The 16411-nt window shown below is 42.7% G+C and overlaps 1 protein-coding gene across 1 annotated transcript in view; it reads right to left on the bottom strand.

The window, feature by feature from the left end:
- Nucleotides 1-16411, bottom strand: part of ACTR5 (ARP5 actin-related protein 5 homolog (yeast)) — a 27728-nt gene that overhangs the window by 10323 nt on the left and 994 nt on the right. Inside the window, exons 2-8 of the mRNA XM_005867315.2 lie at nt 15015-15244; nt 12165-12334; nt 9463-9680; nt 8588-8770; nt 2724-2840; nt 1889-2028; nt 488-620 (exon numbers count right to left, since the gene is read on the bottom strand). Coding sequence (XP_005867377.2) covers nt 488-620; nt 1889-2028; nt 2724-2840; nt 8588-8770; nt 9463-9680; nt 12165-12334; nt 15015-15244 — 1191 coding nt within the window. The remainder of the gene's footprint in view (nt 1-487; nt 621-1888; nt 2029-2723; nt 2841-8587; nt 8771-9462; nt 9681-12164; nt 12335-15014; nt 15245-16411) is intronic.

Here is a 16411-nt window from a genome sequence, read left to right as displayed (position 1 = left end):
TCAATATATATATATATATATATATATATATATATAAACTTTATTCTCATTCTGCTTTTAAAATTAAACATAAATGAAAGACCAGAAGGAAAACCACAAAAATGTTTAACAGTGGCTATCTCCGAGTGATGAGATTATACAGTAATTTTTCTCATTTATACTTTACTTACTACTTCCGCAACCAGAAAACAAAATAATTAATGCTATCTTCAAAACAGCTGGTTAGCCCTAGCTGGTTTGGCTCAGTGGATAGAGCGTCGGCCTGTGGACTGAAGAGTCCCAGGTTCAATTCCAGCCAAGGGCACATGCTGGGGTTGCGGGCTCGATCCCCAGTAGGTGGCAGGAGACAGCCAGTCAATGATTCTCTCTCACTGTTGATGTTTCTGTCTCTCTCTCCCTCTCCTATCCTCTCTGAAATCAATAAAAATATATATTTTTTTAAAAACCCCACACACAAGAAACAGCTGGTTACATTATCAATCAGTACCTGAAAAGATGACTGAAAGGGTCTCATTGCCAACAGTTCCTTCTCGATTCTAACTTTCAGCCCAGGATACATCAAGTTCCCGCCGGTGAGGAAAACGTTCTGAACCAGCACCTCCTGAACGTCCTTTGGGTACCTAGGAGAGAAAAGATTACTCTGCTATGGTCCCTATAACTTGAATATCAGAAGAGAATGTACATGTGGAAATGTAAGCTCTCAGTACAAAAGAGAAAACATCTGTACAAGTTTTTAAAAAACTTCCAATTTTCATTTGCATCTTTACAGAATGCTAAATATCTAGTCAAAATCTTATTTTGAGTGGTCAATTCATTTCCTTAGCATGATTAGAAGTTTTATGCCTTTCTAACATGTTTTTTTTAAAAACTAATTTTATTGAGGCTTGATTTACACACATTTTGAGGAAGTCTGGTAAACTATATACCCAGCAACCATCATCACCACACTCTACATCAGCGGTTCTCAACCTGTGGGTCGCGACCCCTTTGGGGGTCAAATGACCCTTTCACAGGGGTCGCCTAAGACCATCGGAAAACACATATATAATTACATATTGTTTTTGTGATTAATCACTATGCTTTAATTATGTTCAATTTGTAACACTGAAAATACATCCTGCATATCAGATATTTACATTATGATTCATAACAGTAGCAAAATTACAGTTCTGAAGTAGCAACGAAAATAATTTTATGGTTGGGGGTCACCACAACATGAGGAACTGTATTAAATGGTTGCGGCATTAGGAAGGTTGAGAACCACTGCTCTACATAAAGAACATTTCTATCACCCCAAGAAGTCTCGCCTCCCTTTTGAGAGTCCATCTCTCTACCTCTGCTTTTTTTTTAAGTAACAGTTTTATCATATACATGTTTGGCCACTTTCCCACCCACTGTTAGACCAAGCTGACAGCCATTCAAAGCAGCTGCAATAGCTTTTCTTCCTTGCTAGCTGTAAGTTCCCATCCTGTTTATCCAACAGCAGCCACAGTACCAAAAGTCATGTTCCTTACTTGTCCAAACTGAATTATGAAAACTCACACTGCAGGAAAATGCCTGTACAAACGGGAGGAGGGAAAGCACGCTTTTATAGAAATGCAAACTCCTAAATAAATGTCTACAAGGAGGAAAAAAGACTTATAAGTTCTGCACATTTCTGGGTAATTTACAATCACTAGTCTTCAATGTGAAGGTTTATACAACAGCCAGTGCACATACATTACCACGTTGCTCAAACCTAAAGGCCTGGCGAGAGCACTATCTGAGCACAGCAAGTCAATGAGAAGGAGAATGTGAGAGAGATTTCCAATGCCTGACCATCAAACCTACCACTCAAAGCCAAGGAAGTGGTTCGGGAAAAAAAAAGAAATAGAAGTTTCAGTCTCACCTGTCCAGAATGTACTGAAGGGTCTCCGCTATTCCAGCCTGCTCTTCGCCTAGGAGAGATGGCTGGAAGATAATCTCTGGAGCCCGAATTCTTTCTGTCCCAACAAACAGCTGGTGATATGCTGCCAAGTTAAACACGGGCTTTAAAAACCCAAGGTTTAAAAGATATTTTTAGACCATATGACAAACATGCTCATTGCCAGTTTCCTCAAACTGCACTGTTTATTCCAATACAGCTTCTGTCCTTTGTTCATGCCCAAGTAACCCCTCCCCAACTCTGATTTGAACATTCAATTTTCTAACCCTTTTCCACCTACAAATTTGCATCATGAAATGGTCCCTGAATGGCAGGGAAAGAGACTGTTAAGAGTGGCAGCAGAAAGACTGAAAGACCAGGTCTCCTGCCCAGGGCCTTGTCCAGCACCCTGGTCCCTGCACAGCAGAGAAAGCTTTTTCCCAGGTGTGTCTCAGACCAGGTCAGTCTCTCTGGTTGCCACTGTATGACATAAAAGTAGACCCAAATGAGGATTAAGCATAATGACATTGGCTTAAATTTGAATTAAACCACTAAAGCTAGTCTTGAGGTATAAAGTCCCCAATTACTAACCCAAATGTTTCCATCAGACACACTATTTATTACTCACAGATTCTCGGACCTTGATGATGGAACCCCAATTGATAACCCTGACTTTGGATGTTTTAAGTATCAGAACCCCCCTTTCTAGAAAATACAACTGGGATTTTTACAATATCTCTAAAGGAGCAGACTAGACTAGCCTGGTCATTTATGTCACAGCTTCAAAGCATGAGCATGATCGAGGCCACAGGAGCCCAACCTGGACAGCGGCGACCGGCTTCTCCACTTCCGGCGTTTCCTCTGAAAACAAGGGTTCAAAATCATTGATGTTTTCCACGTCTTCCAGGGATGGCTCTAGTGGCTCTAGGTCAGGGGTCTAAGAATAGAATAAACAAAACAGAACAGGTCCTGTAACTTCAGCAAGCCTTAGTTCTATTAGTTCACTGTCACGAGAAAGGACTGAAACCTCCCAATGGCCTAAATTATGAAAAAATGAAACCATGAAAAATTTCTAAAGTATTTAAGAAAAGAACACGCATGAACACAAGGATTAAAAGACTGAAAAGCCAGGAATGGGCTTTGCTCTTGTCCCCCGCACTGCTTCCTACTTATATAACCTCAACTCCTACCTTCTCTCTGAAGCCTTCTGATGGGCCCACCCACACCTGGGGCACAGTGGGAGCCCTGCTGCCTGCAGGAGTCACACCACCACACACAGAACTCGGGGGAGAGGGTGTGATACCTGGTGTCTTACAAAGTGGCTTAGACTACCAGCAAAATTAAGTAAATCTCTTCATAATTAGTAGATATACATGCCAATACCAACGGGCTGGTGATGTGACTGAAAGCTCCCGGGTGGCGGAATGCTTCCTGTCTGTGGAACAGGCTTTCCTCTTCAACAGTGAACCTGGGTGGCCTGACATGCTGGTACCATCCCCAATGGAGGATTTAGAACTCATTTTCATTTTGACCTGGTTAAAGGGGATAGGTGGGAGTGGGAGTGGTTCTGGATGACATCTTCAGCCACCTGTGGTGCTGCCACGTGAAAGGCAGGTGAGTTTCACCTTCTGGACTCAAATGGGAGAATTACAGAAAGAAATATTCTGTTGTATTCCATGGAAGAATGCTCTAATAATGACAGCTGTTGTAGAAAGGACTGTCTTAAGAGATGGTGTCTTGGGAGGGTTCGGGCAGACTCGATACCATCAGCTGAGCATGCCTAGCCTATCCATATATACTATAATGTAAACTAGCATTCAAACTGCCCTTCCACATTCCTCCAACACACACACACCCCAAAAAAGTCATGTGGCATATGTGGCTCAGAGAGGGGTAACTGCATTCTAAGTCCTGACCAATATAGATGGCCTATCATATGTAAGGGGAGGGTAAACCCTGGAAAGGACAAGGAATATTTCTTCATCTGGGACTAGAGAACAGGATGAGAGGCACTGGCTTAGAAATAGGTAATTTAAGGAGGCGAGAACCTAAGGACCTTGCTCTTGGCAAAGGAGATGAGAGCATCTCTGCCAACACTGATCTGACTCGGAGCAGGATGCCTGCTGCCTGGCACGATCCTCACCACGGATAACCTACACTTTATGGTGAGGAAACCAAGGGTCAGGAGGCTTAATAACTCGCCCACGACCACATTACACCAGAAAAGTGGTGGAAACCTGGCCTAAAACAGAACTTCTTAGCTCCAAATTCTGGGCTCTGCCTTAAGTTGAAATTCTGTAAGTCATGATGTCCCACAAAAACTTTAAAAATAAGAAACTCGAAACCCAGCTCCTTATCTTCCTAAGCCTGGAAGGCTTTACCTTCCAACCACTGCCTTTCAGTGAGATCACAGTGTCTCTGGAATCAATGGCTGCTCTGAACCTCTGCTGCACTACCTCTAACTGTGCAACCTTGGGCGAGTTTCTTCACTCCCGTAAGTCTCACTTTCCTCGTTCGTAAAATGGGAGTGATGACAGTACTTGTTGAAGAGTAAAAATTAATCAAGATGACAGTTGCAGAAGAGCTCAGTGCTGGTTCTGGACATGTCACGTGTTCCATTATCATCAGTCATTGCCACTCCTGTCACCTCTGCTTCTAACTGGCACCAAGATCACTAGATCCTACATTTAAGTGTCTCTTCCTCCACCCTCTACCCCCAAGACAAATTTCAAGTCAACTACAACACATTTTTATCCTCTCTTCCCACCTTCAGCCTTGCCTCTCCCTAAACCATCTTCCTAACTGCCTCCAGTTATTATCCTAAAATAAAATCTCATCAGATGACTTCCTTGCTCACCATACTTTGAAGGCTTTGTCTATCTGAGAGATAATATCCAGGTTGATTGGTAAAGACCTTTATAGCCTGGCCTTGGCCTCCCCCTCCTGACTTCATCTCCCACATTCTACATGCCAAACTTGCCATGCTCCCTGCCCATGTGGTTCTTTCCATCTGAAATGTCCTTCCCTCCTCATGCTTATGGAAATCAAATCACCTTTCCGGGCCCAGCTTAAATATCCCAATCTTTTCTTAGAACTCCATCTGCATTCCCACACACACCTACCACACCTGACAAGCTTTTTTACAGTCCACTAAGTATGGTTCTACAGCTCTATTTTTTTTAAGGCACCAAGAAGGGCAGGAACTGTATCTTTTTAAAAAAAATATTTTTTTATTGATTTCAGAGAGGAAGGGAGAGGGAGAGAGAGATAAAAACATCAATGATGAGCGAGAATCACTAATTGGCTGCCTCCTGCACGCCCCACACTGGGGACTGAGCCCACAACCCGGGCATGTGCCCTGACCAGGAATCGAACCATCACCTCCTGGTTCATAGGTCAACACTCAACCACTGAGACATGCTGGCCGGGCAGGAACTGAACCTTAATCACCTCTACAACCCCAGTCCCTGGCATACCACACCTAGCTCTCAGTGGTGGACACCTGAGATACATCCTCTCGTTTTCCTAGAATAGAGATGTTTGGGTTTCAAAAGCTTCTTCAGCTACAACAAAAATATCACCCATCTTCATCTAGCTATATTCAAAAGCATGGCACCTTAAAAAATAAGATAACTTGTTAGCTTCACTAAAAATGGTAAAGAGATATTTTACTTATCCCAATTCACACGATTCACAGAGGAACAAAGCTAATAATTTCTACGCAGAAAACAGCATCCAAAAGAGAATACAGCTCTCTAGCATGGCTGGCTTCTCTCCATCTAGGGCTTGCCAGGGTCTTCACGTGCATTGTCTGGTGTTCAGAAATACAAATATGACTGTTCTTTTTGAAACTGAACAGAATGACGGTTTGCCAAACCACAGCGGGAAGGATGCAGCATGGGTGCCTGGAACAGCACAGGAACAAGCAGAGGCCAGTTCTGATGGTGGCTGGTTGGGCAAAGGAACTTTCTATATTGGGCCCATAGTGTTTCCTAACAAATGACAGCGCTCTAAAACCATGGAAGTGGGCACCTGCAGGTTTAAATGCTCCATCAGCAATGCTAACAGAGCCTACTCCTTCACAACATCCTCCTCGGAATACTTGCACAATAGTAAGGGCAGGAAAGGATTGGTCTGTAGATAAAAATGGATTTTAGAAAATATTAGGTTAAAAAATTTAGCTGTATTAATCCAATTCAGCCATTAATGCTTGGATGGCATTTTAATATGAACTTTGGTCCACATAAATCCATTCTCTCCATTCTAAGTGAATAGTTAGAAAATACTACAAATACTTTCTGGAAGGCAGAACTGGCCAGCCAGAGTCATGGTCAAATTTATCCCAGGAAGATTACAGTAATAAACTCTAGTCACTAACAAGCACTTTTAATAAATGCCCACCAAACCATTAAAGCTCTGGGGACAGATCAATTAATCAAGTTTGTTGTATACAGAGAAATCTTTTTAAGTTTAACATTTCAAAATCTCCCTAAGCCCAGAGAGATTTAATATGTACCCCCTGAGCACAGAGCAAAGTAGGGACCAGCACGTATCTGCTGACTGAAGGAATGGCTGAATCATGGCATGAAACCAATGCAGAAAAGGGAACCAAAGAAAGGAAAAATTAGTTCCCCAACTGCTCAGGAATCACATCTTCAAAGTTGTTTGTTTTCCTTTTAAACCTGCCAGTGGCTTAGTGCAGTGGTCGCCAACCTTTCGGACCTCACGGACCACCAGTGATCCGCAGACCACTGGTTGGCGACTGCTGGCTTAGTGCACATTTCTGGTGTAAGGATGCTGATGTCCTGGTGACATGTTAAACATAATAAAAACTAAATATGGATGAATAAACAACAAAGACAACTTGGTCCTAGATCCCAGTAAACAAGAGCTCAAACTGAAACACAGACCTGACAACTGGGAGAAGCAAACTAGAACATGCACGTTGGTTCCACCAAAGCTGATCTGGGATGCTGTGTGCAAGTAAGATAGTAGGAAAGGTCCCTTCTAGCTGAGATTTCAGTGAGCCATAAGCTATACCTAGGACACCTGACTCAGGATCTGCTCTAGCAAATGGGCATGCTCAGGATCAGGGGCTGTTCCCGTGCAGTCAACAGCCCGTGAGAGAGAGGTAGAGAATGCGAGGTGAAAGCAGGAACTGAGAGAGCCTCCAGCTATGAGATGGTCACTGGAAAAAGCTACTTTCATGCTAAGCCAAACAGTTCCGAAGTCTCTGGTAAGCACCACATTACACCCAGCATCAAACTGGATTTTCCTACAGGACTGTTTCTTTCTAAGTGTAGGTTTTAGATTTAAAGAAATATTATTTTTAAAAAAACAACAACAGCCGAAACCAGTTTGGCTCGGTGGATAGAGCGTCGGCCTGCGGACTGAGGGGTCCCAGGTTCGATTCCGGTCAGGGGCATGTGCCTTGGTTGCGGGCATATCCCCAGTGGGGGATGTGCAGGAGGCAGCTGATCGATGTTTCTCTCTCATCGATGTTTCTGGCTCTCTGTCTCTCTCCCTTCCTCTCTGTGGAGAATCAATAAAATATATTAAAAAACAAAACAAAAACAAAACAACAACAACAACAACACAACAATAGTAGGACTGGTTACTTCTGCCCCTGAAGTGTCACAAGTTCCTTTGTTTTAGAATTCTAGAAATGACAGATTCAGGAACAGTGAGTACACTTACACATTTTTCCAGCTTTAAAGACAGAAGAGCCAACTAGCAACCTCCGGCTGAGGTGTGACCTCCAGGCAGCCCCTTCACCACACAGGGCCCACAACAGCATTTGGATTACCCGTGGCCCTACCTCAGCCCTGCCCCTTGGCCACATCAACACTTATTAATAGTCCACTGGTAGGGAAACAAAGAGGGGAGAGAGAAGAGAGAGAGAGAGGATCAAAGAGCTTATTCAAGACTTAGTTTTTAGTAACAAAAGGCTGATCTTTACCCAACATTTTACTGAGTATGCCCACTATTTGCTGTAAAAAATGCATCCATTATGTATGCAGCATGATCCCTGTCCTTAGAGAACATTAAGATGGAAAGGAGGTAAGTGAAAGATCAACCACAATCTATAATAATAATCTATAATAATAAAAGCATAATATGCTAATTAGAACAGACGGAGGATGACCTTCCGGACAAAGTCAGGGCTGCGAGGGAAGCCCGAGTCCAGGGTGCCTGCCGGCAGCTGGAGGAAAGCCTGGATCCCAGGTGCTAGAAGGAAGCTGGTGTTGGCAGCCAGGGGAAGGAAGGCCTACTCTTGCACGAATTTCGTGCATAGGGCCTCTAGTAGACTTAATAAAGCAATGAAGGAAGTTAAAGGGAACGTATGACTAACTGCCAAAGAACCATCACAGGAGCAGGTTCAGGTTTAAGACAGCACCACACAAGTGGTGTGTGAATGTTCTTCCTACTCTACACACACACACTTCCCCATCCCTGGGGAGCCAGAGGTCTACAGGGTGAAACTCCTTGGGTCAGAACTTCAGTTGGTACAGGTTAGTGCTATCATTGCCCTGCCAGTGTACCTGTGGACATCACTCACCACACCAGCTCTCTTTCCCCCAAGTCTGGTCACAGCCCCTTTTATATCAGCCTTCTCCAGACACTCCTCCCACACTCAGGAAGGTCTACTATCTCTACATGACCCCCTCCCCAAAACACTCGTACCTCAGGCTTGCTGTCCACCACATCCACCTCGAGGGTGACTTCGGATTGGAGGATTTTCTGCTTAGCTTGCTCCACAGCCGAACTGAGCTTGTGTATGTAGGACTGCAGCTCTTCTGGGGAGTCCATGTTCAGCTCCATCAGGGCTTTGTGAAACTGATCCATCTGGCCATCCTCTAGAAGTTCCTGAAACCAGAGCAGTCACCATTCATCCTCAAAGTCATCAGTGCAATCACAAACAGGAAGGACAGAGAAGCAGCTTAGAGCCAAACAGAGAACTACAGCAGGACAGGGCTCCTAGAGCTCCTCAGCCCACCCCACCACAAAACCACACCTCCCCACAAAGTGTCCCACAGCTGTCCTCCCCAGCTGTCCCTAGGCTGCCATGGCATCATGGTTTCTCCACTACCTGACCAGGCAAAACTAACGTATGGTGACAGACACCAGAAACGTTGTCATCTTTTGGGTGGGGAGAAGTGGGAAGGTTACTAAGAGTAGGCAGGAGGAGAGAGACTGCTGGGATGCTGTTAATGCTCTATTTCTGGATCTAGAGAGCAGACACACGGTGTGTTTCACATTGTGAAAATGCATGAGCTGCAAACTTCAGATTTGTGCACTATGCAGCGTGTGTGCTACACTAACATTAAAAAGTTAAAAAATAAAATAAAGGAGATTATAAGGCTGACATAAATCAACAAAGCCAGAGTCCACAGCTCTTTCAAAAATACCTGCTGCTATCCCATCCTCTGTATTAATGACCCTAGACTCCTTCGTGACCCCAAGGGCAACCGAGTCGATGCATTTTGTGGGTAAGGAAGAATATACAGGAGGAGCATTTGCTGAGCAAGGCCGGGGGCCCATCTGGGATCTGCTGTTACCTGCACGTACTGCAGTCTGTCTAGCCGCTCCTGATCAAGCTGCAACTTCTCCTCCCGCCGCCGGGCGTTCAGCTCCTGCAGCCGCCGCAGCTGCTGCTGCCGCCTTTCCTGCTTCTCCTCAGCAGTCAGAGTGCTGCCGAGCAGTTTGCTGGAAAATGGGAGCTGCATCTTGTGCACATTGTTTTCATAATAGTCAGGGCACCGCCATTTCTGCAATTCTTCAAATAAATAAATTTGAAAGTTATGAAATAGCAACACTACTAGCACAGAAATTAGAAAGACAATACCAGGATTCTAGGTCTGTGTAAGATAAAGAGCATATGCCATACAATCTCTGAACTACCCAATCAACAAAATGCAGCCATAAAACTGGACATGATGCCAACAGACTTCCTCTAAAATAATTGCTAAGTACAGGTCTTCAGACAGAAATGATACCAGAAGGAAAACTGGAATACCAGGAATGTACAAAGAGCAATGGAAATGATGAAAACCTGGTTAAATATAACAGACGAACCTCTTTTTGAGTTTAAAATGTTTGACAATTAAAAGTAAAAACCATACGCTGTCTGACAAGTTCCCAATGTTGTGGATGATTACATAAGACAACTCCAGCACAAAGGAGGAAAGAGAAAGGAGTCACTAGCATGCTAACATTTCCACATTCTACTTGAAGTGGTAAAATAGTGATTCTAAGTAGACCGTGTAAAGTATGTTTATTGTAACCTCTAGAGCAATCACTGAAAAAACCACAGAAAGGTATAATAAAGCCCGGCCGGCGTGGCTCAGTGGTTGAGCGTGGACCTATGAACGTAGGAGGTCATGGTTCAATTCCCAGTCAGAATTGTGGGCTTGATCCCCAGTAGGGGGCATGCAGGAGAAAGCCAATCAATGATTCTCTCTCATCATTGATGTTGCTCTCTCTCTCTTCCTCTCCCTTCCTCTCTGAAATCAATAAAAATGTTTTTTTTAAGACATAGTAAAAAAACAACAGATAAAATGGAATACCAAAAATATTTTTAAAATGTTCTAATAACCCAAAAGAAGACAGCAGAAGGAAACAGGATCAACAAAGAGAAGGAACAGAAAACAAATAAATAAATTTAGTATACCTAAATCCAAATATATGAATAATTAAATCAATTTAAAATCATCTTAACATTCCAATTAAAAGACAGAGACTGAGAAAATAGATTTTAAAAAGACCTAACTATTAAGAAATTCTCAGGGGGGAAAAAGAAGACATATGTAATACTTTCAAAAATAAAGATTTTTTTAGAAAAATTAAAAAGCAAAAAAAGAAATTCCCTTTGAATATAATAATATGGAAAGAGTAAAAAAGGATGGAAAGACATACCATGCAAATACTAATCAAAAGAAAGTACAAGTGACTACATTAATGTCCACATAGACTTCAAAGCAAAGAAAATTGCCAAGGATAAAAAGAGAGATTATATAATGATAAAACATTAATTTGCCAAAAAGACATAAGAATCCTCAATAGGTACCCAACAAAAGAACTTCAGATAGTTAAAAAAAAAAAAAACACTGACCAAAAAAAACACAGAAAACTGACCAAACTGAAGAGTCCAAAGCAGAAACACCATAGGATCATATAATTGATGTAGAAAAAGCATTTCACAAATTTCAAAATCCATTCATAATAAAAATGCTCAGCAAAACTACAAACAGAAGAAAACTTCCTTAACTTGATAAAAGGCATCTGCAAAAAAACTAGAGCTTCGCCCTGCCTGGTGCAGCTCAGTGGTTAGAGCGTCAGCCCACACACCGAAGGCTCATGGGTTCAATTCCTGGTCAAGGGCACCTACCTGGATTGCAGGTTTGATCTCTGGCCTAGTCAGGACACATCGGGGAGGCAACCAGTCGAAGTTTTTCTCTCACATCAATGTTTCTCTCTTTCTCTCCCTTCCCCTATCTAAAATGAATATAAAAAAACATATCCTCAGGTGAAGATTTAAAAAAAATTTTTTTAAACAGAACAAAAACAAAAACCTGGAGCTAACAACATGTACTTAATAGCGAAAGACTAAATGCTTCCCTCAAGATAAGGAACTGGGAAGAAGGTAAGAATGCCCATTCTGACCACTCCTATTCAAAATTGTACTAGAAGTCCTAACCAGTGAAATAAGGCAAGAAAAAGAAATAAAAGGTCCCAGAAATTGACACAAGCCATTATGCTCAATTAATATTTGACAAGGGAGCCAAGAGCATACAATGGAGTCAAGACAGTCTCTTCAATAAATGGTGCTGGGAAAATTGGACAGGTACATGCAAAAAAATGAAACTAGATCACCAACTTACACTATACACAAGAATAAACTCAAAATGGATAAAAGTCCTAGAAAAAAACCATAGGCACCAAAATCTCAGGCATCTCTTGTAGCAATATGTTTACCAATAGATCTCCTAGGAAAATGGGAACTAAGGAGAAAATAAGCAAATGGGACTGCATCAAAATAGAAAGGCAAGGAACTAGAATAGCCAAAACAATTTTGAAAATAACCTACATATGTAAGTTATCAGCTAACTAAACATTTTATGAAAGTAAATACCAAAAGGGAAAGGGGATGCTAAAAAGTAATGAGTAAAAAAAATGAGCAAATGAGTTATCCTGGAAACAATTTAAGGAATGCCCCCAAAGCCAACATCCAAAAGCTGCAAGCAAACAACCTCTTCATTACCTTCCACATAATCCTCCGCGATGTAGCTGTGCTCATGCAGGATCTCCTCCATGCGGCTGAGTGTGATAGCCGCCAGGTGCCCAGGATACTTCAGCTGCAGGAGACGCTGGAGGTAGCCAGCTGCTTGGCTTCCTCCCAGATTGATGCGTTTGCAATTTTTAGCATCTAACCTACAACCAAGAAATAGAAAACAACACTTACGTTTTTTAAAGACTAGTTTATTGATTTTTAGAGAAAGAGGAAAGGAGAAGAGAGAGAAACATCTTTTGATTGCCTCCTATATGTCCCCTACCGGGAATGGAGCCCAAAACCCAGGCATGTGCCCTGACTGGGAATCCAACCAGCAACCTTTCAGTGCAAGTGATGACATCCAACCAGTTTAGCCACACTGGCCAGAGCAACAGCACTTATTTTTGACAGCATGAAAGAGAATATGGAGCACCTTTGGTGAGAAAGGGTAATTTAATGTAGATGAAGGAGGAGAAACAGACCAGCCGGGATAACATAAAGCCTTAGTTGGAAGGGACTTTAAAGTTCCCATGGTCCAACATCTTAACCAATGCAGACTTCCTAGTCCATACCTAGACAGACATGTGTCCATCTAACTTCTGGCAAGAGTTTCAGAAGGAAACCAGGTTCAATGGGAAGAACATGTACTCTGAAGTCAGACCCGCCATCAATTTCTCAAACTGTGGTCCTGGAACCAAGTATCCTAGAATTAGCTGAGGAAATGTTAAATGCACCAATTCTCAGGACTCATTTGCTCTGGGATGGTCTGGGAATTTGCATTTTAACAAGCTTCCCAGGTAACTCTAGTATAAGCCAGACTTTTGAGACCCCTTTCCCTAAACACTCCACTTCTACTGACACAAACACATTAAGTAACCCCAGGTATATTGGCTTAGTGTAACTCCCTAAGACTACCAGGTCCCTTTCACATGAACTGAAGGGAAAGAGAACCAGAGTAACTTTGTGTTCTTAATGTGAGACAGTAACAGAGCCCCTAAGAAGTTGCTATTATTGATATTTCGCTGCTATATCACACCTCACCAGCAGATGCCAGCATAGGACAGGATATGCTCCAATCTGATCATTTCTTAGCCTTCAGGTAAAATAATTTTCTCTCAATACAAGATAAAAATAACAATATCATCTTTAATTTTTGCATATCGTTTTACATAATGTAGACAACTCTGTACAGGAGTGTTTGGTAATGTGTAAGAATTATTTTTCTTCATTAATTTTTGTAAAAATTTCAAGAGAAATTCCTACTCTAGGGCTCAATATATTCCACAGCATTTGTTCTAAGTTAAATGTTCATAATGCTTTATAATTTACAAAGTGCCATCATCTACATTATCTCATTTCATCCTCAGGATAACCCTGAGCAATCAATTTTTCCCATTGTACATATTAGGAAACTAAGTGAAGAGGCTAGGTACCTCATCCTTAGCAGGACTACAAACCAGGCATTCAACTCCAAAGCTAGAACTCTTTTTTTAAACTAAGTTAAATGTTCATAATGCTTTATAATTTACAAAGTGCCATCATCTACATTATCTCATTTCATCCTCAGGATAACCCTGAGCAATCAATTTTTCCCATTGTACATATTAGGAAACTAAGTGAAGAGGCTAGGTACCTCATCCTTGGCAGGACTACAAACCAGGCATTCAACTCCAAAGCTAGAACTCTTTTTTTTTTTTTTAAATATACATTTTTGTTGATTTCAGAGAGGAAGGGAGAGGGAAAGAGAGATAGCAACATCAATGATGAGAGAGAATCATTCATCAGCTGCCGCCTGCACACCCCCTTACTGGGGATCAAGACTCCTGCACACCCCCTACTGGGGATCAAGACCACAACCGGGGCATATGCCCTTGACCAGAATCAAGCCCGGGACCCTTCAGTCCGCAGGCCCACACTGAGCCAAACTGGCGAGGGCAAAACCAGGACTCTTTTCTTACACATCCCCTTTACTCAATGAGAAATCTCAGGAGAGCATGATGCTGGCCTAGTCTTTCATCAGACAACAAAAGCACAACTATAAAATAAGAACAGATTTTAGACATGACAGAAACGACCCTCACTTTTTATTCAACTCAAAAACATTTAATAAGTACCTATTATGTGCCAGGCACTGTACCTGAAAAAGGTCTAAACTATGGTGATTAAAGAGCTTTAAATAAAAATAATACTATCTTGCCCTAACCAGTTTGGCTCAGTGGATAGAGCGTCAGCCTGTGGACTCAAGGGTCCCAGGTTCGATTCCGGTCAAGGGTATGTACTTTGGTTGCGGGCACATCCCCAGTAGGGAGTGTGCAGGAGGCAGCTGATCGATGTTTCTCTCTCATCGATGTTTCTAACTCTCTATCCCTCTCCCTTCCTCTCTGTAAAAAAATCAATAAAAAATATCTACCTATCTATCTATCTATCTATCTATCTAAAGAAATATCCTGAAGAAAAAAATAATACTATCTTAATAAGAAAGTGACTCCAGAACACAGTCTAAATTAAGTTTATTCAAATAATTTATTCAAACATTTTTATTGAGCTCCTAGTTCCTGCAGGTACTGTGTTAGCTATCTCACTATAAACCAGAATTATAAAATTCCACAATTGTGGATTTGGACCTCGGAGACCATCCACCTCAACTCCTTCCAAGAGGTCACAAAGAATGTAAGGTGAAGTTACTTACCCATAGTCACAAAGCGAGATAGGTCAGAGCTAAGCCCGGTGGCCAGTTCATGGTCCGGTACCTGCTCTTTCAACTCCACCTTTAAAACAGCACCCAATAAACGTTTCCTGAATGCTTCTCAAAAGAGCACTCATGCCGTTAAGTGTACTCACCTCCCTTCTAAGATGGGTAAAATATGTGTGCACTGGTACCCAGATGAAATGATGAGCCCGCTGGAAATCAAGGTCTTTGGCTTATTGTGGTAGAAGCTGAACAGGCTGTCTATTCCGTAGGCAACCTTGGGAACCCCGTAGCATTCAAAAAGGAGCTCAGACATCATTTGTCGTGAATACAGCGGGTTGCACACCGCTTCTGTCAAAACGATGGGATGGTCAACACAGCCCTACTTTGAAAGAAAAGAACAAATAGATGATGGGTGATACAAGAATACTCTTCTTAAAGCATAAAAGAAACCAAAATCCTATTGCAAGGGCTGAATTTGCTTTTGGTCTCCAATCAAAAACCTGATCAGAAACAACTGTAAAACATTCCTCTCATCTCTATGGGAAACGGTTTTGGAAAATATGAACGCAGAGTCAATTTAAGGTTATTAAGTCAAGCCCCTTCCAAACTATCAGCGAATCATATTGGCTCTATCTTCAAAATAGCTCCAGAATCCAGCCACTTCTTCCCACATCCCCCCCACTCCCTGTTACCTCCCTCCGATCAGTCACGATCACCTCTCACCTGGGTGCCTGCAACAGCCTCCTCGCTGGTGTCCCTATTTCTGTGACCCAGGCCAGGCCATTTCCCTTATAGCAGCTCCAGCGACCCTTCCGGAACGTAAGTCATGTCCCTCCTCTGCTCAACTCCAAGGCTCCTCAGTTCACTCGACAAAAGCCTAGGTGTGTCATGTGCCCCCTCCTTACCTCTGAGTTCCTCTTCCACTTACTGCGGCCCCGCCCTCACCCGGCTGCCCTACAGGTAGGATTAGGGCATCCATCCTTCTGCCCCAGGGCCTTGCACCGGTGGTTTCCTTAGTCTGCAACACTATTCCTCCCTCGGATACTCCTGTGGCTTGCTCCCTCTACAACCGCCGTCAAGTCACCTTTTTCCTGAGTTGTACCCTTGCCCTCTTATTGAAAAAAAATATATAACCCTCTACTCTCCTTCTATCATGCCACAGAATCGACTACTTCATTCTACTTCTTGTCTGTCTGTCCATAATAGTTCCATAAGCACGGGTTTTGTGTTACATTCACAGATGTATTCCAAACGCCTAGAAAAGTGCCTGACAGAGTAAGTGCTCAATGCATACTAGTTAATAAATGAATCTGTTAGCAAAGGAGCAACATGCCCGAATGTACGCTCCAAGAGGAAAGGAGTCTGGTTCTGTCCACGCTGCATCCCAAGCGCCTACGGCTTACACACGCTAGGGAGGCGCTTCGTGTCTGACGGCGCGACTAAATGAATGAATGAATGACTAAATAACCACCAGCGCCACGGGAAGGGACTATTATTTCTCTGAGGGCAGAGGGAGCGAAGACACGACCTCACCCCTCCCCCTCAA

Source organism: Myotis brandtii, unplaced genomic scaffold, assembly GCF_000412655.1.
Source record: "Myotis brandtii unplaced genomic scaffold, ASM41265v1 scaffold248, whole genome shotgun sequence".
Taxonomy (NCBI): domain Eukaryota; kingdom Metazoa; phylum Chordata; class Mammalia; order Chiroptera; family Vespertilionidae; genus Myotis; species Myotis brandtii.
This window is presented reverse-complemented; position numbering and strand designations above follow the sequence as displayed.